General features: G+C 50.1%; 1 protein-coding gene across 1 annotated transcript in view; it reads right to left on the bottom strand.

Annotated features, from left to right (window-relative positions):
• LOC116817884 (vasoactive intestinal polypeptide receptor 1-like) overlaps positions 1 to 24592 on the bottom strand; it is a 53014-nt gene extending 28422 nt beyond the window's left edge. Inside the window, exons 1-4 of the mRNA XM_075059797.1 lie at positions 24586 to 24592; positions 17184 to 17291; positions 14746 to 14846; positions 11857 to 11954 (exon numbers count right to left, since the gene is read on the bottom strand). Coding sequence (XP_074915898.1) covers positions 11857 to 11954; positions 14746 to 14846; positions 17184 to 17291; positions 24586 to 24592 — 314 coding nt within the window. The remainder of the gene's footprint in view (positions 1 to 11856; positions 11955 to 14745; positions 14847 to 17183; positions 17292 to 24585) is intronic.
• Between the last annotated feature and the right edge of the window lie 394 nt (positions 24593 to 24986).

Raw genomic sequence — 24986 nt, forward strand, 5'->3', positions numbered from 1 at the left:
TTTCCATCCTGATTTTACAGAGATGATTTTTACCTCTCTTTCTTTAATTAAAAGCTTTCTTTTTAAGAACCTGATTGATTTTTCCTTGTTTTAAGATCCAAGGGGATTGGATCTGGACTCACCAGGAATTGGTGGGGGAAAGGAGGGGGGATGGTTAAATTCTCCTTGTGTTAAGATCCAAGAGGTTGGATCGGTATTCACCAGGAACTTGGTGAAAAAGCCTCTCAAGGCTATCCAGGGAGGGGAAGGTTTGGGGAGGAAAGGGGGTGTTCCAGACATGGAGGAATCTGGGTGGTGGCAGCGAACCCAGATCTAAGCTGGTAGTTAAGCTTAGAAGTGTTTATGCAGTCCCCACATCTGTACCCTAAAGTTCAGAGTGGAGGAGGAACCTTGACACCCACACCGTCTGGTGTCCTGTTGCCAGCTGTGGCCAATCCTTGATTCTTCAGAGGAAGACCAAAAAAACCCCAGAGTCCTGTGGCCCATTGTGCATGGGATGGGGAGTGTAAGCGTGCGGGACTTGCCCCTGCAGCACCTCCTGCTGGTCATATCAAGGAATTAGTTCCAGCGTCCTGGAGTGCCCCTTGCAGGCTGGTGATCCACCTTACCGCTGGCCCCCGCATCCCTCCCGGACCCGGTGCCCTGTTATCTGGGGTGCTGCCCCCTGGCAGGAACCTCTCAGTCTTAGGGTCTCCCCTCCCCAGAGAACCCCCATCCACTATCCCCACCTCGCCAGTCATTGTCTAGCCCCCACACCTTGGGGCAGACAGCAGTATCAGCCTACTCATCACTGGCAAGATTGGGTTTGGACCTGCTGCTTTTGCCTACCCCTGGGCTGCCCTCTGCAACCCCCAGTACCTATTAGCCCAATGCTAGGCCACAGCCTGGGGCTTTCCAGGCTGGATCTCCCCAGCTACTCTGCCTTTCCCCAGCCCTGCTCCACTCAGGAACCCTGTCTCTAGCTCCCTGCAGCCAGGTCCATCTCCTTCTACAAACAGAGAGAGACTGGTTGCTTGAGCTCCTGGCTCAAGCCTTTATAGGGCAGGCTGGGCCCGAATTGGTGCGTGGCCCCAGCTGAGCCTGCTCCCCACTCAGCCTGGGCTGTTTTCCCAGCCCTCCAGCCCCTCTCCTAGGGCTGATTTTAACCCTGTCAGAGCTGGAGCGGGTATCCACCCTGCTACAGGGAGGGAGGAATCCTTCTGATCCCCGCAAGTGCCCAGTTGACAACCGCAGACCTTGTCTAAGCAAGTGCATCTCTACTGACTGCAAAAGCTGCCACCCCACTTACTACAGGGTGGAATTGGATCCAGCAAGAGCAAAGGAGATCGTTGTTATTGCTGAGCCCGGGGAATGGTGAACAATCTCTGTTCCACTTCCTGTGCACACAACAAAGCTCTATGCCATGCTCTTCCCAGGCCCAGCAGTGCTGGGCTACAACGAGACTCAAGTGGCTGGTGGTGGAGTACCCAACAAATAAGGTGGAACCAAATGATAGTCCATAGGAATGTCACCATTGGAGCAGTGCCCACAGCAGCTCACCCGCTTGTGAAGCGCATTGACTGCATGGCAGCCTCTGGTTCCTGGCACCATGATGCTGCCTGGGGCTGTTTCACTTGATGCTCCATCTTGGTCCTGTGCTCTGATGCCCATGCCCCATCTCTGCTCACTTGGCTTGCAGCCATGCCCTTGCTGTCCTGTCCATGTGGAGCGCATAGTTTGGGGATGGCAGGAGGACAAGCGCTTTAGTAGGGTTCCAAAAGCACTGGACAGTCAGAGATAGGGAGGACTTCCACCGCTCTGTCAGTGAGGACAGAACAGCTAGGAGCTTAGGGAGGGATGTAAACCTTCCTTCTCCAGAGCACTGTGCAGCCTCTTACTGATGAGACATCAGAGCTGGGTCACGGGCAGTCAGCCCAGTGGCTAGAGCCAGAGCCATATTTCAGGAATTGGAGTTGTTGGTCCATCTGAGGTCAGGAACCAGTGGCCAGTCTCAGGAGCCAAGGCCAAGTCAGGAGACAAAAGTCGGGGTTGGGAGATAAGGCCGAGGTCCCAGTCAGAAACAGGAGACAAAGCTGGGTCAGAAAGCGGGCATCAGAGCCAGGAGGGAAAAGGAAAGATCAGGAAGCAGAAGCAGTGCAAGGAAGCAGGGTCTGTACCAGCAGCTAGCTGGGGAACCACCTAGTTGCACAGACAAACTTCCTGTAGCCACCCCAAGCTTAAGTAGTATGTCTGGGCCAATCAGGATTGGCCTGTCAGTCAGGCCCACCATGGGTGGCATGTCCTATGGTGTGGGCTGATAAGGCTCATGACCTGCCAGGTGCTTCCACTACCACAGCTGTTAATGCTAGCATGGAAGTGGTTGTTCCCAGGAGACTCTGCAGACCCAGATTCTAGACCTGCTGCTCCTTACATTGTGGCCACCCTGGGGCATTGCTGGGCTTCTGTGAAAAGCTTCTGTGACAGCAGGGACATGTATGTGTTGGGCCAGTTCCCAGGACTGCTCCTCAGGACCACACCCATCCCAGTCCACAAGATTCCATGATTTATCCTGCTTTATCTTGGAGCGCCATATGATCCAGGCTAGGTATTCCTTATGGCCCTGGGAGAGGGGGGATGCATATGGCTGGGAAGCAGGTTTCTGTTGAATAGTTTCAAAAGGAAGATATGGAAAACAGGGTGTATTTTGAGCAGCCTCAGCAAGCGGAGTTTAACAGTGATGAAGTAAATTAGTAAACCATGTCTAGTTGGCAGCCGGTAGAAAGTGGAGTGCCCCAAGGGTCAGTCCTGGGGCTGGGTTTGTTCAATATCTTCATTAATGATCTGGAGGTTGACATGGACTGTACCCTCAGCAAGTTTGCAGGTGAAACTAAACTGGGAGGAGCGGTTGATACGCTGGAGGGTAGGGATAGGATACAGAGGGACCTAGACAGATTAGAGTGGTGCAACAAGAATCGTGATGAGGTTCAACAGGACAGGCGAGTCCTGCACTTTAGACGGGAAGAATTCACATTCCACTGTTACAGACTCGGGACGTAGCTAGCAGCAGTTCTTGCAGATAAAGGACTTAGGTTACAGTGGATGAGAGCTGGATATGGGGTCAACAGTGACCCTTGTTGCCAAGAGGTAACCCGGCATTTTTGGCTGTATAAAACAGGAAGCATTTCAGCAGATCAAGGGACATGATTCATTCCTCTAATTCACTTGGGTGAGGCCTAATCTGAGAGCACTGTGGTCCAGTTTTGAAGGCCCCACCTACAAAGGGATTTGATAGCTGCTTTCAACTACCTAAAAGGGGATTCCAAAGAGGATGGATCTAGACTGTTCTCAGTGGTAGCAGATGACAGAACAAGGAGTAATGGTCTCAAGTTGCAGAGGGGAAGTGTCATAAACAGATGGTTAAGGGTTAATGTCTCTTTAACCTGTAAAGGGTCAAGAAGCTCAGTAAACCTGGCTGACACCTGACCAGAGGACCAATAGGAGGACAAGATAATTTCAAATCTTGATGGAGGGAAGTCTTTGTTTGTGCTTTTTGTTTCGTTCGTTGTTCGCTTTTGGGACTAAGAGGGACCAGACATACATCCAGGCTCTCCAAATCTTTCTGAATCAGTCTTTCATGTGTCAAAATTTTAAGTAATAGCCAGGCAAGGTGGATTAGTCTTATGTTGTTTTCTCAACTTGTGAATATTTCTTTTTGCTGGAAGGATTTTTACCTCTGTTAGCTGTAACTTTGAAGCGAAGGCTGGAGGGGGGCGTCCCTCTGGTCTATATGAATCTGAGTACCCTGTAAAGCATTGTCCATCCTGATTTTTCAGAGATAGAAAAAAAGTAAAAATTTTCTTGAATTAAACGTTTTCTTTTTAAGAACCTGATTGATTTTTCCTTGTTTTAACATCCAAGGGGATTGGGTCTGAACTCACCAGGGATTGGTGGGGGGAGGAGGAGGAGGGATGATTAATTCCTCCATGTTTTAAGATCCAAGGAGTTTAAATCTGTGTTCGCCAGGGAATTGGCGAAGCCTCCCAAGGCAACCCAGGGAAGGGAAAGTCTGGCAGTGGGGACAGGGAGTGCACCAGACACTGAATTTCTGGCTAGTGGCAGTGTTTTCAGATCTAAGCTAGTAATTAAGCTTAGAAGTGTTCATGCAGGTCCCCACTTTTGTACTCTAAAGTTCAAAGTGGGGAAAGAAACCTTGACAGGAAGATTTAGTTTGGGTATTAGGAAACACTATTTCACTAGGAGAGTGGTGAAGCACTGGAATGGGTTACCTAGAGAGGTGGTGGAACCTCCCTCCTTAGAGGTGTTTAAGGTTAGACTTGACAAAGCCCTGGCAGGGATTTAGTTGGGGATTGGTCCTGCTTTGAGCAGGGGATTGGACTAGTTGACCTCCTGAGGTCCCTTCCAACCCTGATATTTTATGATTCTATGAGTTGGCAAATCTGAAAAGGTCTGAGATATCAGACAGTCAGCTCTTCTGGCCTACCATGAATTCTGTGCTTGCCTGTCTTTGGTGATCTTCCGATCATTTGCAGGCTTCCTTTGCCTCTGCCAAGTGTTCCTTGAGTTCTTCCTGGTTACGGTGGATATGCTGAACCATATCACAGGCTGCTGAGGTGTGGGAGGCAATTGGGAGTATGGCATGAAATCCCTAACTGGTGAAAAAGGAACTTTGGCTTGTGGAAACATGGTCAGCATTGTTATATGCGAACTTGGAATATGGGAAGAGAGTGGATTGAAACAACACTCCAGCACTCAGTTTACTCTTTCTGTTTGACTGGCTGTGGTACACAGATGACATGCAGATATGGATGTTTAATATTTGGAGAATCTAGCACCAAAAACTGGAGATGAACTGGGACCCTCTGTTAGATCTTATGTGGTCGGGGATGAAAGACATGTGCAAACAGAAGCTGAGCTGTGGCTGTGGACAGTTGGGCACAAGGGAGGAAGTGTCAACAGGTGTACTACCATGAGCATAGTGATATATCCATTGAACTCAGGGAGTTCTTTGATAAAGTTCATGGTGATCATTCCCTAGGGTTGAAAGGGGGTTTCTAGGAGCATAAGGGTGTTGAGGGGTTTTATGCACAAACACATATATAGCAGGAGTTGATATTGGTCCAAATATTTGTCTACCTCCTGGGGCACCAAAAAAGGTGAGAGATTAGACATAAGGTTTTCAAGTGACTGGAATGGCACACTGGGGACATCGTGGCATATCTGGAACACTTCTAACCAGGGGCACTTTTACAGGATGTAGATGTAGCTGTTAACATATCTTATTCCATCTATCATGGTATGCAGTCTCTTGGTATTACCTCTGGGTTGCTCTGGGGAGGCTGCCACCTTCTGAGCCAGCAGGTCACTTTGGGAAGCCAGTCAGATCAGAGTAAGGAGATCCTGTTGCATTGCAGCATTGAGGAAGTTACAGGGTTTCGGGAGGAGGGACTTTTCCCCAGGTAGGGGTTTCTTCCTCCTTGTCGTACTCCCCTTTGCGCAATAGGACGTCCACTTTGCCATTCTTGGTTTCCAGTTGATACACAGTGGCAAAATCAAAATGGGAAAAGAATAGTGCCCAACAGAACTGTCTTTGGTTCAGGGCTTTGGTCTTGTATAAATAGTCAAGGTTCTTGTGGTATGTGTATAACTATATTGTATACTGCCCCCCTCCTCCATCCCCCTTGAGGTAGTGGCATCACTCCTCAAAGCTGAACTTGATTGTGAGTAGTTCTTCGTTGAGAATCTTGTATTTTTTTCCAGGAGGACAGCTTCAGAGAATAACAACAGGCAAATAGATGCAGTAGGTGTTGGGGCCTGTGGCTCTGGGAAAGTGCTGCCTCAAAAGCCACATTGGATGCATCAGCTTCTACACAAATGAGCAGGGTGGCTCTACATGTACCACTGTGGGACCCTCCATGAAAGCAGCTTTGAATCACTAGAAATCAATATGGGAGCTGTGCGTCAGCTGAGCCTCAGATATCCAGATGAACTTGGCAGGCATTCAGAAGAGGGCCATCAGGGGTAGTATGTGCCTCAAGAAGTCTGAGATAAAGCACTGATAAAAGGTTGTGAAGCCTGTGAATCATCATACCTCTGACACTCCATGAGGTTATCCATGGATAACCTCTCTCTTTTTGGGATCTACTGGATGCCCACTGTGGAGAGGATGTACCTAGGAACACCAGGGATGTCTAGTAGAATGAGTAGGTCTCAAGTTTGGTGCACAGGCCATGTTGCTGGAGCCTCTCTGGTATGACCCAGATACGCTGGTCATTCTGTTTTAGTCCTCTGAGAAGATGAGAATATCATCCAGGTAGGCTACCACTAGGCTCTTGGTCTAGAATATCCTTGAATATGTTGTTAATTAAGTGCTGAAAAGTAGCTGGGGCGTTAGTGAGGCCAAATGGCATGACTGAATATTCAAAGTGTCCATGGCGTATTTGGAAGGTGGTCTTCCACTAGTCCCTTGCTCAGATGTGTACTAAATTGTAGGCCCCTCAAAGATTCTTCTTGGTGAACACCTGAGCAGATCATACGTGGTCCAACAGTTCCAAGATTAGTGGCAGAGGTTATCAGTCTCAAACCATCACTTGGTTTAGCGCTTGGTAGTCTACTCATAGACCTTAAGGTCAGAAGGGACAATCATGATCATGCAGTCTGACCTCCTGCACTTTCCAGGCCAGAGAACCTTACCCATCCACTCCTGTAATAGGCCTCTAACCTCTGGATGAGATACCCAAGTCCTCAAATCATGGTTTAAAGACTTCAAGTTACAGTGAATTCACCATTTATACTAGTTTAAACCTGCAAGTGACCCATGCTCCATTTAGTGAAGGAAGGCGATAAACCCTCAGGCTCTCTGCCAATCCAACCCAGGGGAAAATTCCTTCCTGACCCCAAATATGGCGATCAGTTAGACCTCGAGCATCTGGGCAAGCCCCAGCAGCCAGATACCTGGGAAAGGGACCCATCTCTCTTCTTTACAGAAAGAACAGTAGCTCTGGCAGGAGATGTTGAGTGACAGCTGAATCCCTTAGCTAGGTTCTCCTGGATATACCAACAGAGGACTATGAATTCCAGCTCTGACATTGCATAGATCCAGCCAGATGGAACTTTGGCTCTGGGCTGCAAGTCTATTGGACAGTTGCAGTCTCAGTATGGGAGCTGTGCATCTGCATTTCTTTTTTCAAAGATATTGGCATAGTCTTGATATTTTTTAGGAACATGAAGGGTCATTCCTGAGGAGCATATACTCTGGCTGATGACTGCAGCATGGGGTCCAGACAATGCTTGGGTTGCAGTTGTCTGGCAATGAGATCCAGGGTCCAGGGATTTGTGGTCCACAGTGCAGAGGCAGACCTGCCTGCAGTATGCAGAAGAGAAGATAACCTTTTGCTCTCAGACGGATGAATCGATTGGTTATGCCAGCCAAGTTATGCCAAAATTCAAAGGGAAATGAGGGCAATGGATTATACTAAACTGCAATACTTCTTGGTTCCCCTGTATCACAGCCTCTGTTCACAGTGACATGGTCTCCTAAGTCACTGGTCCTGAGGACAGGAGGGTCCCATCTACTGTCACCACAAAACCAGGTGTGGTTTCTGTTGGGACAAGAATTCACAGAGCCCAGCCCATCTCTGGATTCATGAAGCTGTCAATGATGGCCCACTGTGGGAGAATTCTCTGGGGCTTGCCTGGGATATACAGCTGAACCAGCAGCTAGTGGTGTGGTGAGTCTTAGTGACCCAGGGCAGGTCCCAGACAGAGTTTGGGAGGCATTCCAAAGGGTAGCTCTGAGGTTTTTCGCAGGTCTAGCCCACCTACAGGGCCTGGGCTCATTTGTTCTTGACCCTTGCTGAGTAAGAGTTCATAAGGGACACGAAACAAGTGTGAGGCACACCTTATTATAGTAACAGAATAGATTGTTGAGGAAGAACCACCATGATGATGTGACAGTCAGCCACCTTCAGGTCAGGTCCACTTGCATAGCCTCAGGATTCTCGTCTGGAGGTGTTGGAGTGGGACCGCTCTTCTCCTCTCTTCGCTCATGCAGCCAGTTATCAATGTGAACAGTCAAGTCCATGAACGCAGTTAAGTCTGTGACAGCCTTCACCTGAGCTAACACATGTTTGATCTCTTGACTGAGCCCTGCCCTGAACTGGCACATCTGGGCTGCCCCATACCACTCGGTACATTCAGTAAGCTGAGGAAACCAAATGGCATATGTGGTAGCCGGCCTTGAAATGGCAGCTGTGGTTGAGTGGGTGAGATGGAGGTTGCCAAAGATGGTAGAGAAGGCTCTTAGGAAGGCATTTGCTTTGCTGCCTTGCTCCAGTATGGGAGAGGCCCAGTCTAAGGCAGGCCCAGTGAAGGGTTAAAATCCATATGCATTTTATATAACAACCTGATATATGGATTGTGCCAGCTCTTTTTCAGACCCAAAGTCCAGAGTTTGGTCAAGAGACCAGAGGCCTGGCAAATAGTGATTAGCTAAGAGAAAGCTGGGTAAACAGATAATCTTGTTTTGCTAAAATAGGCCTGGTCAGCAAATTGCCAGGTGTTGGAGCTAAGAACTAAAGAATTGTGTCTTATTCAGAGTTGCAAATTGAACAAAAGATCCCTGTTCCCATTGTGTCAGTCTCTCTGCAGGGAATGTTCCTTCCACCTGGCATCCACCTTGAGTTTAATGAATGTTGGCAGCATGCAGTATAAGAGTTATGGCAGCCGTCCAACCTCCCTTCCTAAGGGACCATTGCCTGCCTTAAGACATAAGGACACATCTTATTGCCATATACTTTCACTGTTTCTTTGCTTTAACCCCTAGGAATGTACCTGTTGGACAATCAGAGGAGTTGCTCCATTTCTATGGACCCCAAATCAGAATTCAACATAGATATTTTGTACTACTAACATTTTATCAAAGTATTAATTAAATGTTAACTTGAGACCATGGGCAAAGACATTATGTAACCTTTTAACCATTGGCTAATGTGCTATATTGTCTTGCTGCAAAACCTAACCCAGGGTGTGGAACTGCCTACCCTGTCACTTTCCCCCACCCATGGAAAACCTATATATTCTATTGTAATCAATTAATTGACAGTGTCTCTGAGTCAGGTGACACTCCACCAGCGCTATGTGTAATAAACTCCTATGCTTGGCCTCTACATGTGTGGATTTATGTCCTTCACCCAGTCTAAGGCATCTCCCAACAGCAGCCTTATCATCATCCCCACCTTGGCCTGTTCAGTGGGGAAGGCCTGAGGACAGAATATGAAGAGGAAGCGGACTGGTTTATGATGCCTCTGAACTTCTGCTGGTCCCTGTCAAACTGTTCAGGCAAAGGCAAGGTGGGGCCTTGTTCCGGGGACAGGCTAGTGCCCAGAGCTTGGAATGCAGCATTTCCTACCTGCACATGGGTTACCTGGTCACACCAAATTTTATTTTCTGACAACATCGGCATCATTCAAGCATGTGGAGACTGATTTTCTGCCTATATTTAAACAATCCACTCTGGCATATCCAGAGACCCTTAGGCTTGTCTGGGCGCTGAAACGCCATCTTTCATCACCAGGGCATTGGATGCGGTAGGGTTAGATGGTCTGGGCAAGCTGTCAGAGCCAGGTCATGGGCTGCCGGCGTCTTGGCTAAAGCCAGAGTCAGACATCAGGAATCAGAGTCGTGGGTCAGCATAGGATCAGGAACAGAATTTGGAGTTGAGGCCCAGTCAGGAGCCAAGAGTCAGGGCCAGGAGGTAAAGGCGAGGTCACAAATCAGAAGTCAGAAGCAGACAACAAAGCCGAGTCAGAAAGCGGGTATCTGGTTTCCCCAGGAGGGAAAAGCCAGCCTCAGGAACCAGAGTGAGGAAGCTAGATTTGTAGCAGCAACTAGGTGGGGATCCACCTAGTTGCACAAACTTCCTGTATCCTCCCCAGGCTTAAATAGTATGTCCAGGCCAATCAGCAATCAGGAATGTCCTGTCAGTCGGCCCACATGACCTGCTCAGTGTGTCCACTGCCACAGCTGTTAGGTGCTGGCATGGAGATGGCTGCTGCCAAGGACTCTGCAACCCCATGTTCTTGACCTGCTGCTCCTCACAAGGGGTGAGGAGGAGACTTTTCCTAGGGGCAGGTTACCTTCCTCGCAAGCAGCTGCTTCTAGCCCTGTTGAAGACAAGACCCTGGCCTAGATGGACACTGGTCTGATTGAACCTGCCACACCCCAGATTCGTAAGCAGTCCCTCAAACTGTATCCTGTTTCCCTGGCTTGCCCTTGTTTATCAAGGCTCTTTGTCAGAAATCACCCAGCCTTCTCCTCCCTTAGCTTCTTTACCTGGGGAATACTTGGGGCATAAGTATTAGATGCCATTAATAATTCCACCTTTTAAGCAAGCTCGGAGGCAAAAAATTGCTAAGTTAATTTTTAGATCTATACCCAGGGGGCTTGAACTCTCAGTCTTTATAGCAAGAGGGAAGTTGTATCTGCACAAGGCCCCAACACTGGATAGCTCTGGTTGCTAATTAGCTACAAGATGCAAGTCTGTTAGCCCACTGCTACAACAGACAGAGCACTATGAGGACAGAGTCATTCAAACATTGCCCATGAAGGTTGCAGAGTTCAGGGCACACCTGTCCCCCTGGAGGCTGTTTCGCAGAGGGGCTTCACTTCTTCAACTAGAACTGAGAAGAAAAACATGAATTTCTTTCAGCTCTGACGTGATGTGACGGACTGACGCTTGGCAGTGCCAGGGTAACGCCAGCTGGGTCTGCAGGAGGTGGCAACAGGAGCTACTCACATGACTCTGAATAAGAAACAAATTCCAGATTCCACTTCTATAGACTGTACCATCTAAGCTGGGCAGTGCTATTTGGGGATTTATTATTATTCAAATAGCATCTAAGTGAATTGTGTCTGAGTCCACCCTACCTGCACCTCCTGCCATCATGGAGACAAGCGAGAAATGCTGCCAGATCAGAACATTGGAGTTCACCTGCACTTTGCACTGGGGTGAATGACAGCTCCAAGGGCAAGTCAGTGGAGAATGGGGCCCTTTGTAGCCAGTGCATCTTGGACTTCATATAGAGAGGAAGGGCTCACCCTGCACATACTTAGGGTCTTGGAGGAGCATGGACTGGAGCAGTTAGCCCAGGGCCTTGTTTGCACCACCGTGGCCATGCTGCTATTTGTAGCCTGCTAGCTCAGTCAAAGCTAGCATGTGTATGTCTTCCCAGGCTGGAGATTATCCCTCCAGCTCCAGTATAGATGGACCTTGACCCTGCAGCAGGTGGGAGCAACTAGGGTGCCAGAATGGGGGGGACAGGTGGCCATGGCCCCACCACTTTTAAAACCCTTTTTTTACTGGCTGTAAGGGAGATTGATGGGGAGAGGGGGCAGAGAGGAGTGAGCTGGGAGGAAGGGGCAGTGCAGGGGTGGGGCCACAATTCAAGCAACAGTAGCCCTCCCACTTTAAGGAAGCTTACCCTGCTCCTGGGAGCAACCTGTGACTGCAACCAAGTCACTATCACCTGGAATCAGCAGCCAGCAGACTCAATGTCCCCACTCTGTATCTGTGCATTGGTGGGTCAAATGGGGGGCAAATTCCCCTTTGCCTGTAAGCACCCCTGTTTCCTCCCATCAGTAAGGGTCTCCTCCACCTCTCACATTCTCCCCATGCTCCCATGGGCTCAAATCCACCTACTATAGCTCCTGCTCTAGTTGGCTTCTGCTGCTTCATGGCAAACCCCTGGACCGCAGCGGCTGTAAGCAACTGGGACCTGGATCTGGCCTGTCAGCAGGCAGGGTGCTCAGTTACCTCCTGCCTTCCCACAGTGCATGGAGCTGTTGGGGCCACAGCCCTACCTGAAGCAGGAGAAGATGCTGATGGCCAGGAGCAGAGCAGCCAAGGAGGTGGAGTAGCCGCAGGTATAAAGCACCTTCACAGTGGCAAAATAGGCCCCCTGGAAGAGAAAGGCACAGCTGAGTTAGCAGGTCAGCACGGCAGTGCCAGGCAGCTGTGCAGACACTAGGGCATGGCCATGCAGCCGGGAGCACCACTGACCCTTTGGACATGCTGCTTTCTGACACTCAGTGGGGTGGAGAGGTGTGGTGGGGTGGGGTGGAGGGAACATGCGGCTGACAGACTTTGGGTTCTGCTGTATTCATGCCGTCATTTATGAGGGCCCCAGGGGACCAGGCCTGCCCCCTAGAGCCCTCAGCAAACCACCCACCAGCCCCAGGGGACCAGGCCTGCTCCCTAGAGCCCCAATCAACCTGCTTACCAGCCCCAGGGGACCTGGCCTGCCCCAGAGAGACCCTGGCTAACCATCCACCAGCCCCAGGGAACCCGAGCTGCTCACTAGAGACCCCAGCTAACCACCCACCAGCCTCAGGGGATCCAGCCTGCCCCCTAGAGACTCCAGCAAATCAGCCACCAGCCCCAGGGGACCTGGCCTGCCCCAGTAAGTGGAGCTCAGTTTGGTGCTGATGTGGGCTCTCATCAGTGTTTAATTAAATCTAGGTTGGTTCATTTTTAACCATCTCTTACATTAAGTGGCAAACCCCAGAGACCCCTGCACAGCCTTGCAATGGGGATACCAGCCCCCATCCCACTCCCTAGCAGTGCCTTGCAATGGGGATACCAGCCCACACTCCACTCCCCAGCAGTGCCTTGCAGTGGGGATACCAGCCCCCGTCCCACTCCCCAGCAGAGTCTTACAACGGGGATACCAGCCCCCGTCCCACTCCCCAGCAGAGCCTTGTAATGGGGATACCAGCCCACACTCCACTCCCCAGCAGTGCCTTGCAATGGGGATACCAGCCCCTGCCCCACTCCCCAGCGGTGCCTTGCAATGGGGATACCAGCCCACACTCCACTCCCCAGCAGTGCCTTGCAATGGGGATACCAGCCCCTGCCCCACTCCCCAGCAGTGCCTTGCAATGGGGATACCAGCCCCCACCCCACTCCCCAGCAGTGCCTTGCAATGGGGATACCAGCCCCCACCCCACTCCCCAGCAGTGCCTTGCAATGGGGATACCAGCCCCCACCCCACTCCCCAGCAGTGCCTTGCAATGGGGATACCAGCCCCCACCCCACTCCCCAGCAGTGCCTTGCAATGGGGATACCAGCCCCCACCCCACTCCCCAGCAGTGCCTTGCAATGGGGATACCAGCCCCCACCCCACTCCCCAGCAGTGCCTTGCAATGGGGATACCAGCCCCCACCCCACTCCCCAGCAGTGCCTTGCAATGGGGATACCAGCCCCCACCCCACTCCCCAGCAGTGCCTTGCAATGGGGATACCAGCCCCCACCCCACTCCCCAGCAGTGCCTTGCAATGGGGATACCAGCCCCCACCCCACTCCCCAGCAGTGCCTTGCAATGGGGATACCAGCCCCCACCCCACTCCCCAGCAGTGCCTTGCAATGGGGATACCAGCCCCCACCCCACTCCCCAGCAGTGCCTTGCAATGGGGATACCAGCCCCCACCCCACTCCCCAGCAGTGCCTTGCAATGGGGATACCAGCCCCCACCCCACTCCCCAGCAGTGCCTTGCAATGGGGATACCAGCCCCCACCCCACTCCCCAGCAGTGCCTTGCAATGGGGATACCAGCCCCCACCCCACTCCCCAGCAGTGCCTTGCAATGGGGATACCAGCCCCCACCCCACTCCCCAGCAGTGCCTTGCAATGGGGATACCAGCCCCCACCCCACTCCCCAGCAGTGCCTTGCAATGGGGATACCAGCCCCCACCCCACTCCCCAGCAGTGCCTTGCAATGGGGATACCAGCCCCCACCCCACTCCCCAGCAGTGCCTTGCAATGGGGATACCAGCCCCCACCCCACTCCCCAGCAGTGCCTTGCAATGGGGATACCAGCCCCCACCCCACTCCCCAGCAGTGCCTTGCAATGGGGATACCAGCCCCCACCCCACTCCCCAGCAGTGCCTTGCAATGGGGATACCAGCCCCCACCCCACTCCCCAGCAGTGCCTTGCAATGGGGATACCAGCCCCCACCCCACTCCCCAGCAGTGCCTTGCAATGGGGATACCAGCCCCCACCCCACTCCCCAGCAGTGCCTTGCAATGGGGATACCAGCCCCCACCCCACTCCCCAGCAGTGCCTTGCAATGGGGATACCAGCCCCCACCCCACTCCCCAGCAGTGCCTTGCAATGGGGATACCAGCCCCCACCCCACTCCCCAGCAGTGCCTTGCAATGGGGATACCAGCCCCCACCCCACTCCCCAGCAGTGCCTTGCAATGGGGATACCAGCCCCCACCCCACTCCCCAGCAGTGCCTTGCAATGGGGATACCAGCCCCCACCCCACTCCCCAGCAGTGCCTTGCAATGGGGATACCAGCCCCCACCCCACTCCCCAGCAGTGCCTTGCAATGGGGATACCAGCCCCCACCCCACTCCCCAGCAGTGCCTTGCAATGGGGATACCAGCCCCCACCCCACTCCCCAGCAGTGCCTTGCAATGGGGATACCAGCCCCCACCCCACTCCCCAGCAGTGCCTTGCAATGGGGATACCAGCCCCCACCCCACTCCCCAGCAGTGCCTTGCAATGGGGATACCAGCCCCCACCCCACTCCCCAGCAGTGCCTTGCAATGGGGATACCAGCCCCTGCCCCACTCCCCAGCAGAGCCTTGCAATGGGGATACCAGCCCCTGCCCCACTCCCTAGCAGTGCCTTGCAATGGGGATACCAGCCCCTGCCCCACTCCCTAGCATAGTCTTGCAGCACTTGCCTTGGCTTCTGTGTCCTTGTTGCTGCCATTCAGCTCGCAGGCGTAGTACGGGGGGCTGGGGCTGCTCCAGCCGGATTCTGTGCAGTTCCTGCGTATCAACACTGCATCGACAAAGTGAAGCTCTGACAAGGACCTTTCCCTCAACCTCCTTGCCAGCACCCAGATCCTGCCCTGGCCCCCAACCCTCTGCCCCAGCACCCAGGCTGCACTGTAGTGTTTCTGTTCTAAGGGGCTCCAATCTCAGTTTCTGGTTCTCAGCCATGCCCCTGAGGCTTGAAGCTGGGGGCCCCATCCTGGATGCCTGGCGCTGACAACCCTGCGGTAACTGGAGAAGAGGGATTTGGAGGGCACTCGACGCCACTCACGTCCAGCAGCATGGTGCAGTGGGCAATAGCATGGGGTACTCTGATCAGAACTGCCTTCCCCAATGAGGCCTTCAAATAGGGGAGTCACCACTGCCAATGCGAGAGGGGCTAGGGCCCCGTGGGGCAGGACATCAGCCTGCAGGAGTCGAGATGTCCCAGACCACTCAGCACTGGCCTAACCCTGCTCCAGCTGGTGGCGCTGGGAACAGTAAAGCCAATGCCAAGAGCTTTTGGGAATCCCACTCAGCACAGAAGAACTAGACTGGAGGTCACCACACTGCCCTCCGTGTAATGTCTATGGATTAGCCCCAACATACAGCATATATACATCCCAAAGACCATTTCGTCACAGCCTCAGTTGCTGGTAAGTTTCTCAGCAAGTCTCCATCTCAGATGACCCGTCCCAGGCCTACTCTCTGACCCAAGGCAAATGTTTATCAAAACCCCGGAGCATTAATAAATTATACTAATTTGCCCCTGTGGCCAATCAGTCCGTTTTCTTTGTGCTCTGGCAATGCTGAAGTGAGTGCACTCAGAACCTCGCTTGGCTGCAGTCAAAGCCCAATAAGGGACTCTTGCTTTGCTACCAGGAGAAAATAGTTTTGAAAAAATGATAATATCTGATTCGTATCTAGCACTTCTCAGCAGTAGATCCCACAGTGCTTTGCCAAGGAGATCAGCATCATTATCCTCATTTTACAGATGGGAAAACTGAGGCACAGAGCAATGAAGTGATTCACTTAGCAGCAGAGCAAGGAATAGAACTCAAGCTTGCTGTGCCCCAGGCCAACATTCACTCCACTAGGCCCCACTGCTGCCTACAGGTAACTGTTTTAAGGTGCAGGCCCAGGGCCCTGCTGCCCATCAGTGCAGCTGCCTGGAGCCAGAGAGCCACACTGCACATGTCAGGGGATGTGTGCATTGCACCAGGCTGAGAGGAAGCAGAAGAGCTTTGCTCTCTGATGGCCTTTACATAGGACCTTCCTACCCCTTATTCACTGTGAGGATGGTGTTTGGAATTCCCTCCTGCCCTGGCCCCTGCCCCTTTAAGGTGGGCTGAAATTTGAGAGGCCTGCCCAGAAAGGTGCGAGGAACTGGGCTGGCACTGCTAGGGCCCAGCACAACTGGCAGCCTCTCCACTGTCCGCTGTAAGTGTCCGGCTCCTAACGGTGCACAGCACCCTAGAGTGTTCAGGGCTAGAGTGTGCACTAATTGACTCCAAGGGGTGACTCAATCCCATGACAGCCTCTTCCTGGGCCCCCTCTCTGTCTCTCGCTCTGTCCAGAAGGGTCACTCCACCTGCAGGCAGACAGAGGGACTACCCATGGGAGGAGCCCTCTCCTTCACTAGGGCAGTCCCTGTAAGTGGCTGCTGAGTGGCTAGACAGCCCCTTTCCAGGTATCAACAGTGGGAAAGGCCTGGCTAGTTAGGGGGCTGGCAGGATTAGAGATCCCACTTCTTCTTCCAGCCCAGGAGAAGAGGGGTGCGGGGAGAAAGACAGGGGTGCATGCTGCAGCTGCAGAGACTCAGGGCTGGGGGACTGATGCTAGAAGCAGCCTGTGGGCCTGCTCCACATGGCTCCGCAAGCCAGAATCAGCCAGAGCCCAAAGGAGAGGAGGCACCTGACTGTCGGATGGATGACAGATGTTGAAGGGGCTCTTGTGCTGTGCCTCTGCTGATGAAGGGGTGGGGTGATTCCTGAGTCCCTGCCCTCCCCAAAGGCAATAGGAGCAGCCTCTGCTAGAACTGAGCAAATCACTGATTGAAATGTTTTATTCAATCAGAAACTGAAACAGCCAAAGCAAAGCTTTTCGGCTTTTCAAAAATATTCTTCCATTTTTTTTCTAGTCACTGAATTCCTCCTGAATTCGGGAACAGTTTCATAGTCCTGTAAAATGCATTTTTGTGCAAATTTACTATTTGCTGAAAACAATTCACCCCCCAGCTCTAGTTTCCATCCCCAGCAAGAGGTGGGAGTGAGGAATCAGCTACTCGAGCTCAGAGGCCCCAGCAGAGTGGCTTTGAGGGATACCGGCCTCTTTACTAGAGGGCTGTGGGGTGCCAGCACTGCACCTTGAGATTTCTTGAATACTTGAAGGATCTCTTGACAGGTCACTGCTTGGGACTGGCCAATTGACACCGCCGGCCAGCAGCTGACGCCATCCCACTCCCTCGGACAGCCTGGGAGAACCAAGAACAACGTTAGCATTGGAGGTGGAAATGAGCAAGTCACCATGTGGCATCTGGAGAGCGTAGCCATCATTTGGTGGGGACCAAGACAAGTCACCCCAAAAAAAGAAAGAGGTCTCCTCATCAGCTGCCACCCCATGGCCTCCCCTCATCAGAACGCAGCATGCCCACCTGCAGAGAGGTTACCCAACCGCAGTTCCCTTCTCCCAGTCAGTAAAGGAGAAATTTCACACCAGATCCTCTGATAAGTGTTAGAAATAAAACCATTGTTGCGTCAACGTGCTGTCATTCAAAGTGAAAGCCAAAGGCAGGTGAGGCTGCAGCAGCCTCAGAGTTCGGATGGTGGCTGCCCATCTCTGCGAGTGGGGGTCCATTGCTCTATAAGAGGAGAGCAGCTGCACTGTAGCAAGCTAGTCTTTAAAGATTTGATCCTCCTGGCTCCTTCCTCATCTATGCAACCCCACTGTGGGAATTAGGATGCACGCAGTGCCAGGGGTGTGCAGCAGACTGGGTCATTCACCTGTGCAATGAGGATTCCTAATTCCTTAGGAAGCCAGACAAAATACAGATTCCCTAAAGCCAACGGGAGTAAAATCTGCTCAAAGGAGCAGTCATTTCTTTTCTGGAAGTCTGACAATAGCTGGGTTGGCTAAGTCAGGGTCATGCAGCCCTTGACAATCACCCAATAGTCCACCCAGTACAATAGCAAGTATCATTATTCCCCATCATACTGATGGAGGCACTAAGACCCAGCAGTTAAGGGACTGTGCCAACACCACACAACTCAGTGGCAGAGCCAGGACTAGAACTGAGGAGTTTGTACCTACTACTGTTATGCGTATTCAGCTAGACCATGGCTCTAGGGTGGAAAACAGCTTCCTGTTTGCAAAGGAAAGGGAAGTCATGCAGTCAAATAGGGTTCCCTCCTAACAGCTAAGCTGCAAGATCCCCCTAGATCACATTCACTTTCCTATAGGTCCTCTGTTTGGTTGGGTTTGGTCGCATTTGATTGGCACTAAGAATAATTCTGTCCTACCTGTTTGATACCATGGTTACCACTGACAACGTGTGGCATCTCATGCTCTTTACACCACATAAATAATGTGAAGAAACCATAGTGTACAGCTGGGTTCCACATAACCACATGTACCAGAGCTCTGTGAAAAGCAACATCTCTGTCCTGGGAGAAATTCTGATATTTCAACAGTTTTTTGGTCCCAGATCAGGGCAAAAATGAATCAGTAAAACTCCATGGAACAAAGTGCTCAGAAAAATTTTTAATTCACAAATGACAAAAAAATTGTTGGACACAGTATAGTTGTAGTTGTGTCAGTCCCCGATTTTAAAGAGACAAGGTGAGTTAGGTCACATCTTTTATTGGAGCAACTTCTGTTGGTGAGAAGGACAAGCTTTCAACCACACAGAGCTATTCTTGGGGTCTGGGACTGGAAAAGGTACTCTCAGCATTACAGTTTATGACTTATTACGACGATCTGTAACCCATTAACCCCCCTCATTTTGTCCTATGACTGCAGAGGTGTAAATGGACCACTCTACCTTGAATGAGCCCTTACAATACCTGCTAATTATTTATGCTAAACAATCTGTTCCACTTCGCACTATAATCCCCAGGTCCTTTTCTGCAAAACTGCTGCTTAGCCAATTGGTCCTCAGCCTGTAGCAGTGCATGGGATTCTTCCATCCTACATGCACAACTCTGCATTTGTCCTTGTTGAACCTCATCAGATTTCTTTTGGCCCAATCCTCCAATTTGTCTAGGTCACTCTGGACCCTATCCCTACCCTCTAGTGTATCTACCTCTCCCCTCAGTTTATTGTCATCTGCGAACTTGCTGAGGCTGCAATTCATTACCATCATCCAGATCACTGATAAAGATGTTGAGAAAAAAAAAAAAAAACACCCCAGACCGCCCCTGGCCCTCCACTGATACCGGCTGCCAACTAGACATCGAGCATTGATCACTACCGTTGACTCCAACAATTTAGCCAGCTTCTATCCATTTTATAGTCCATTCATCCATCCATACTTCATCTTGTATTTAGATAGACAATACTGTACATAGAAACAACCTATTTACACTCTTGTTGTAAACTAATTTGTAAACATGATAGAAAACGCTAATGAATCGGCTGTTGCATATTGTGTTGAGAGCGCTGCTTATTAAATGCTCTGGAGGCCAAGGTACGCCCACGGCATAGGTAGGCCCCCTGATTTCATGATATAATCTACTGTGTGAAACCAAGGCTCACCAAGCAGCATCAGTTTGGGTTAGTTATGAACTCTTCATGATGCATGGCAGCTGGATCATCCGTGCAAAATCGAAGTGTTCCTGTGCCAGCCAATGTAGAGGAACATATATTTCAGATATGGACTGACTCTGCTGCCCTGAAACCTTTAACTTGCCTTGTGGACGAGGGAAAGCAGTGGAAGTGTTATTCCTTGACTTTAGCAAAGCTTTTATAAGGTCTAACAGTATTCTGCCAGCAAAGTTAAAAAATATGGGCTGGATGTATACTTGGACATAAGGTGATAGAAGCTGGCTAGTATCGTTGGTCACATGGGTAGTGATGAATGGCTCCATATCTAGTGCAGCTGGAATCACGGAGTTCCCCAAGGGTTGGTCCTGGGAGAAGGTTTTGTTCAATATCTTCATATTCTGGAGCTTGGCTTGGACTGTACCTCAGCAAGTTTCCAGATGACACTAACTGGGATAAGGTAGCTACACTGGAGTAGGGATAGATACAGAGAGACCTAGACAAATGAGGATTAGGCCAAAAAACCTGTGAGGTTCAACAAGGCACAGTGCAGAGATCCTGCACCTAGATGGAAGAATCCCATGCATGCTACCGATAGGACCGAATGCTAGGGAAGCAGCTCTACGAAAAGGCCCTAGGTTAACGTGGCGAGAAGCTGGTATGAGTCCACAGTGTGCCCTTGTTGCCAAAAGCGCTAATGCATTTTGGCTGTATAAGCACAGGCATTGCCAGCAGTCAAGGGACATGATCATTCCCCTCTATTTGACATTGGTGAGGCTCCTCTGGAGTACTGTGTCCAGTTTTGGGCCCCACACTACAAGACGATGTGGAAATTGGGAAGAGTCTGTGGAGGGCAAAAAATGATTAGGGACTGGAGCACATGGACTTATGAGGAGAGATGAGGAACTGGGATTGTTTAGTCTGCAGAGAAGAGATGAGGGATTGATAGCATGCTTCACACCTACAAGGGGTTTCAAAGATGGATCTAGACTGTTCTCAGTGGTCCACGATACAGACAAGAACTCAATCGTCTCAAGTTGAGGTTACGAGGATTTGTGGGATCTTAGGAAACACACTATTTCACTAGGAGAGTGGTGAAGCACTGGAATGGGTTCCCTAGGGAGGTGGTGGAATCTCCTTTCTTACAGGTTTTTAAGGCCTGGCTTGACAAAGCCCTGGCTGGGATGATTTAATTGGGGTTGGTCCTGCTTTGACCAGGGGGTTGGACTAGATGACCTCCTGAGGTCCCTTCCAACCCTGATATTCTATGATTCTAAGATTTTCCTGCCATCTGCCAGCACAATGATAACTGGGCACAACACCACCACAATGATATAACTTTACAAGCTTCACTCCCACCCTTCATTTAAAATAAGGTCATCACAAGCGTGCACCTAAGGCAAAGGAGTGCGTAAGCCTGCCCAGAAATTAGCACCAAGTGGCTGGATGGATCCACAGGGAATTGTTTGACCAGAGGCGTGTGCATGTCTCTGTGTATGAGACAGACAAGCTGATGGAGAGACAAGAAAGAAACAGAGATGGCATGAACATGCAATTGGCAAGCCGACTTTAGAATCATAGGGTTGAAATAGACCACAAGGGTCATCATCTAGTCTAACCCCCTGCTAAGATGCAGGATTTGTTGTGATTAAACCATCCAAGGCAAACGCTATCCAGCCTCCTTTTGCAAACTTCCAATGAAAGAGCTCTACAACCTTCCTGTGCAGTCTGATCCATTGTTCTACTGTTCTTACAGTTAGAAAGTTCTTCTGGCAATTTAATCTAAATCTGCTATGCTGGAATTTGAACCCCCTGCCTCTTGTCCTGCCCTCTGCGTCAAGAAAGAACAACTTTTATCCATCTTTTTTATGGCAGCCTTCCAAGTATTTGAAGACCACCATCATATCCCCCTGTGACTTACTGTACCTCAAAATAGCACCCTGTAATCACCATATTCATCATTCATATATGTTTGTGATATTTCATACAAAGCATGCCTTGTAAAGTATCATATGAAAGGTCATGATCTGCTGAAACCCATTTTTATGTACAAATATGTATATCATTAGTGTGTATGAAGTTATGAGATGTTGCTGTATGGTTGTTACTGAAATATGTTGTAGTAAAGACTCTCAAACTTACAAGGGTGGTGAACCCCGACCAGGAGGGTATTAATTGACCATTAACCAGCAAGGGAGTTGTAATCAAGTGTTTTGCAATTCAACAACAGTTGCACAAACACCACACGATGGGCACTGCTCAGTGCTATGACTCAGTTTCACAAGACCACGAGGGGGATTGCTCAATCCTGTGACTCAGCAAAGCCCACCAGGACACATCTGGCCAAATGTCTTCTAGGCACATGGTCTAAGGATATAAAATAGGGGACAGTGGCTCATGCTTTTGTCTTTCTCCTCTCCCACCTACACTGGAAGCAACAAGAACCCTGGGAAGACAAAGACTTCAATTGAGGAGACTGGTCCAGGCTTAAGAGAGAATCTTTTGTGTTAAGAACTGTAACCACCAGTGTGGTGAGAAAATTTCTTGATCTAAATATTGTCTAGTGTAATAAGGTTTAAGATTTGGACTGTGTGCTTATCTTTTATTTTCTTTGGTAACTATCTCTGACTTTTTGTGCCTACCACTTATAATTACTTAAAATCTATCTTTCTGTAGTTAATAAATCTGTTTTATATTTTACCTAAAACAGTGTGTTTTGGTTGAAATGCTGGGGAAATCTCAGCTCAGTTTACAAAGGTTTGTGTATGTCCTCTCCACATTGAGGGAGGGACAGACTGGGTAATAAAGTTACACTGATTAGGCTTCTGATCAGGGCAAGACAGTACAGCTCTGGGGTGTCAGGCTCGGGAGCTAGGGGGAATAGACTGGTTACTTTCTCTGTGTGATTCCTGAATGGCTCAGGGAGCATTCATGCAATCTAGCTGGGTGTGAGTCTCCACATGCTAAGTGATAACAGCATCTGGAGAGGTTTGCTGCTTGTCACTAGCAAAGCATTGTGAGCGACAGCCCAGGCCGGAGAGCTAAAGGGTCACAGCAGTACCCTATTTCCAGGTGATACCCCAGGGATTCTGCTCAGAGCACCGTTTTGACTCCTTTTCTTTCTAATTGGTCTTTCCATGGGACCTTGCCTACTATTTCTTTGAGTCAGTTGAAATCTGCCTTTCTGAAGTCCAGTGTCCTTATTTTGCTGTTGTCAGGTCCTCCTTTCTATAGGATCTTGAATTTAATCAGATCATGATCACTTCCTCCAAAGTTCCCAGCCACCTTCACATTTGCAACTAATTCATCCATACTAGTCAAAATCAGATCCAAAATGGATGACCTCTTAATTGTTTCCTCGTCTTTCTGATTCAGAAAGTTGTCCCCTGCACATGCTAAGAACTTACAGGACATATTATGTTTTGCTGTAATTGTCTTCCAACAGATACCAGGGAAATTAAAATCCCCCATTCATTCTAACTCATGTGTGTTAGCTAATCTTGTTACCTGCTTATAGAATGCCTCATCCACTTCCTTTTCTGGATGTGCTGGTCTATAATTGACCCAATAACATTGCTACTGCTCTTTTACCTCACCCAGACACTCTCAGTAGGTTGACTGCTCACTTCCCCTTGGACCTCAAAGCAAGTATACACATTCTTGATGTACAGCCCAACATCTCCCTCCCCTACCCAATACCTATCCTTCCAGGACAAGCAATAGCCCTCAATGCTGGTACTGTGATCATAAATATATGGAGATATGAAGGGACCCTGAAAGGTCATTGAGTCCAGCCCCCTGCCTTCACTAGCAGGACTGACTACTGATTGTTGCCCCAGATCCCTAAGTGGGCCCCTCAAGGACTGAGTTTACAACCCTGGGTTTAGCAGGCCAATGCTCAAACCATTGAGCTATCCCTCCCTGCATGAGACTTGGCCCATAAAGTCTCTGTAATGCCAATTAAGTCATAATTTTTTTCCATAGACTATGACTTCCAGTTCATCTTGCTTGTTCCCAATACTCCTTGCAAAAAGCCTAGCGACAGAGCTTTTTGAATGCTGACTGAACAGAGTTTAGGGTCCTGTGAGCAATGACATGTCCCCAGGATTTTTTGTTTTGGTTCCTCCTGCATTCAGAGAAACAGGACTTTGTACATTCCTTATAAATAAACAAGACTGCATCTAAGTGAATACCAGACACCATCGTCAATAGGGCTCTGTAACAGCATGCACTCACCTCTTGTGAGCACCTCCTGTCCCAGTGTGTGTGCCTGCACCTATTGCTCTCTCTTTCTGTTTGTGGTGGGTCTTTGGTAACTCAGCTCTCCAGTCAAGTCACACATGGTCTGTATGTGAAATAAAAGCAAATCAAATCCCTTCTGGGGGACAAGTCCAAGAGGGGCCTCTTTCAGCCCCCTCTGTAATGTCTCTCTCAAGTTGTCTCTGCTCTGGTATAAAGCAGGGCTCCCTCCCTGGAGAAAGTGTTTTCTCCCTTTCAGGGCCTTTCTGGCCACAGTTCTCCAGCTGGGCCACTACAGTTCCATTCCTCTTCTGGGGTGCCTCAAAGTCCAGGCCACTTCCCCTCAGTGACTAATGGGGCTTAGGGGGACCAAGATGTGCCCACTACTCCAGATCCCAGCCCAGGGACCCTGTAGATTCCTTCCTTGGAGGTTTTTAAGATCAGGCTTGACAAAGCCCTGGCTGGAATGATTTAGTTGGGAACTGGTCCTGCTTTGAGCAGCAGGTTGGATTAGATGACCTCCTGAGGTCCCTTCCAGCCCTGATATTCTATGATTCTAGACAGCAGCCGTCTGCTGTGTCCCTTTATCTAAGCTGCGCCACTGCTCTAATTCCCTGGGCCACTTCCCCACAGCCCCACGCTGTCTTCACCCTTACATCAGGGCCTTGTCCTAATGGAGTCCTAGCAACCAGCCCAGCATTACTTCTTGCTCTCCCCAGCTTCTGGCATTGCCCTTCTGAGTCCTGCAGCTCTCTTAGCCAGCCACATACCATCCATGGTTCTCCATCTCCAGCAAGGAACTGATCTCACGCTGCCTCTGCAGCTCTTCTTATACTAGCCTGCTGGGCCCTGATTGGCTGCTTCCCACACAGCCGCTTTAAGCAGCTTGGAGGACCTCTCTACTGTACTTTTCTGGGACACAGTCTCCAGCAGGGGGGGCCTCCAGACCTACCCACCCCAAACTTTAACAAGATGCTTGAATCAAAAGCAACAATGGTAACAATGATATAATACCTTATACTAACATTACAGCTTTAACCCAGGTGACCTTTTTACAGATGAACATACATGACTTACCCAAGCTCATATTCTGACATGGACCCCAAGCTTCTGCAGGGAACAGCTAGCAACCCAGTCAGGAAGGGAGTGAGAAACCAAGTCTTCTGATGCC

Source organism: Chelonoidis abingdonii, chromosome 21 (genome assembly GCF_003597395.2).
Source record: "Chelonoidis abingdonii isolate Lonesome George chromosome 21, CheloAbing_2.0, whole genome shotgun sequence".
NCBI classification, from domain to species: domain Eukaryota; kingdom Metazoa; phylum Chordata; order Testudines; family Testudinidae; genus Chelonoidis; species Chelonoidis abingdonii.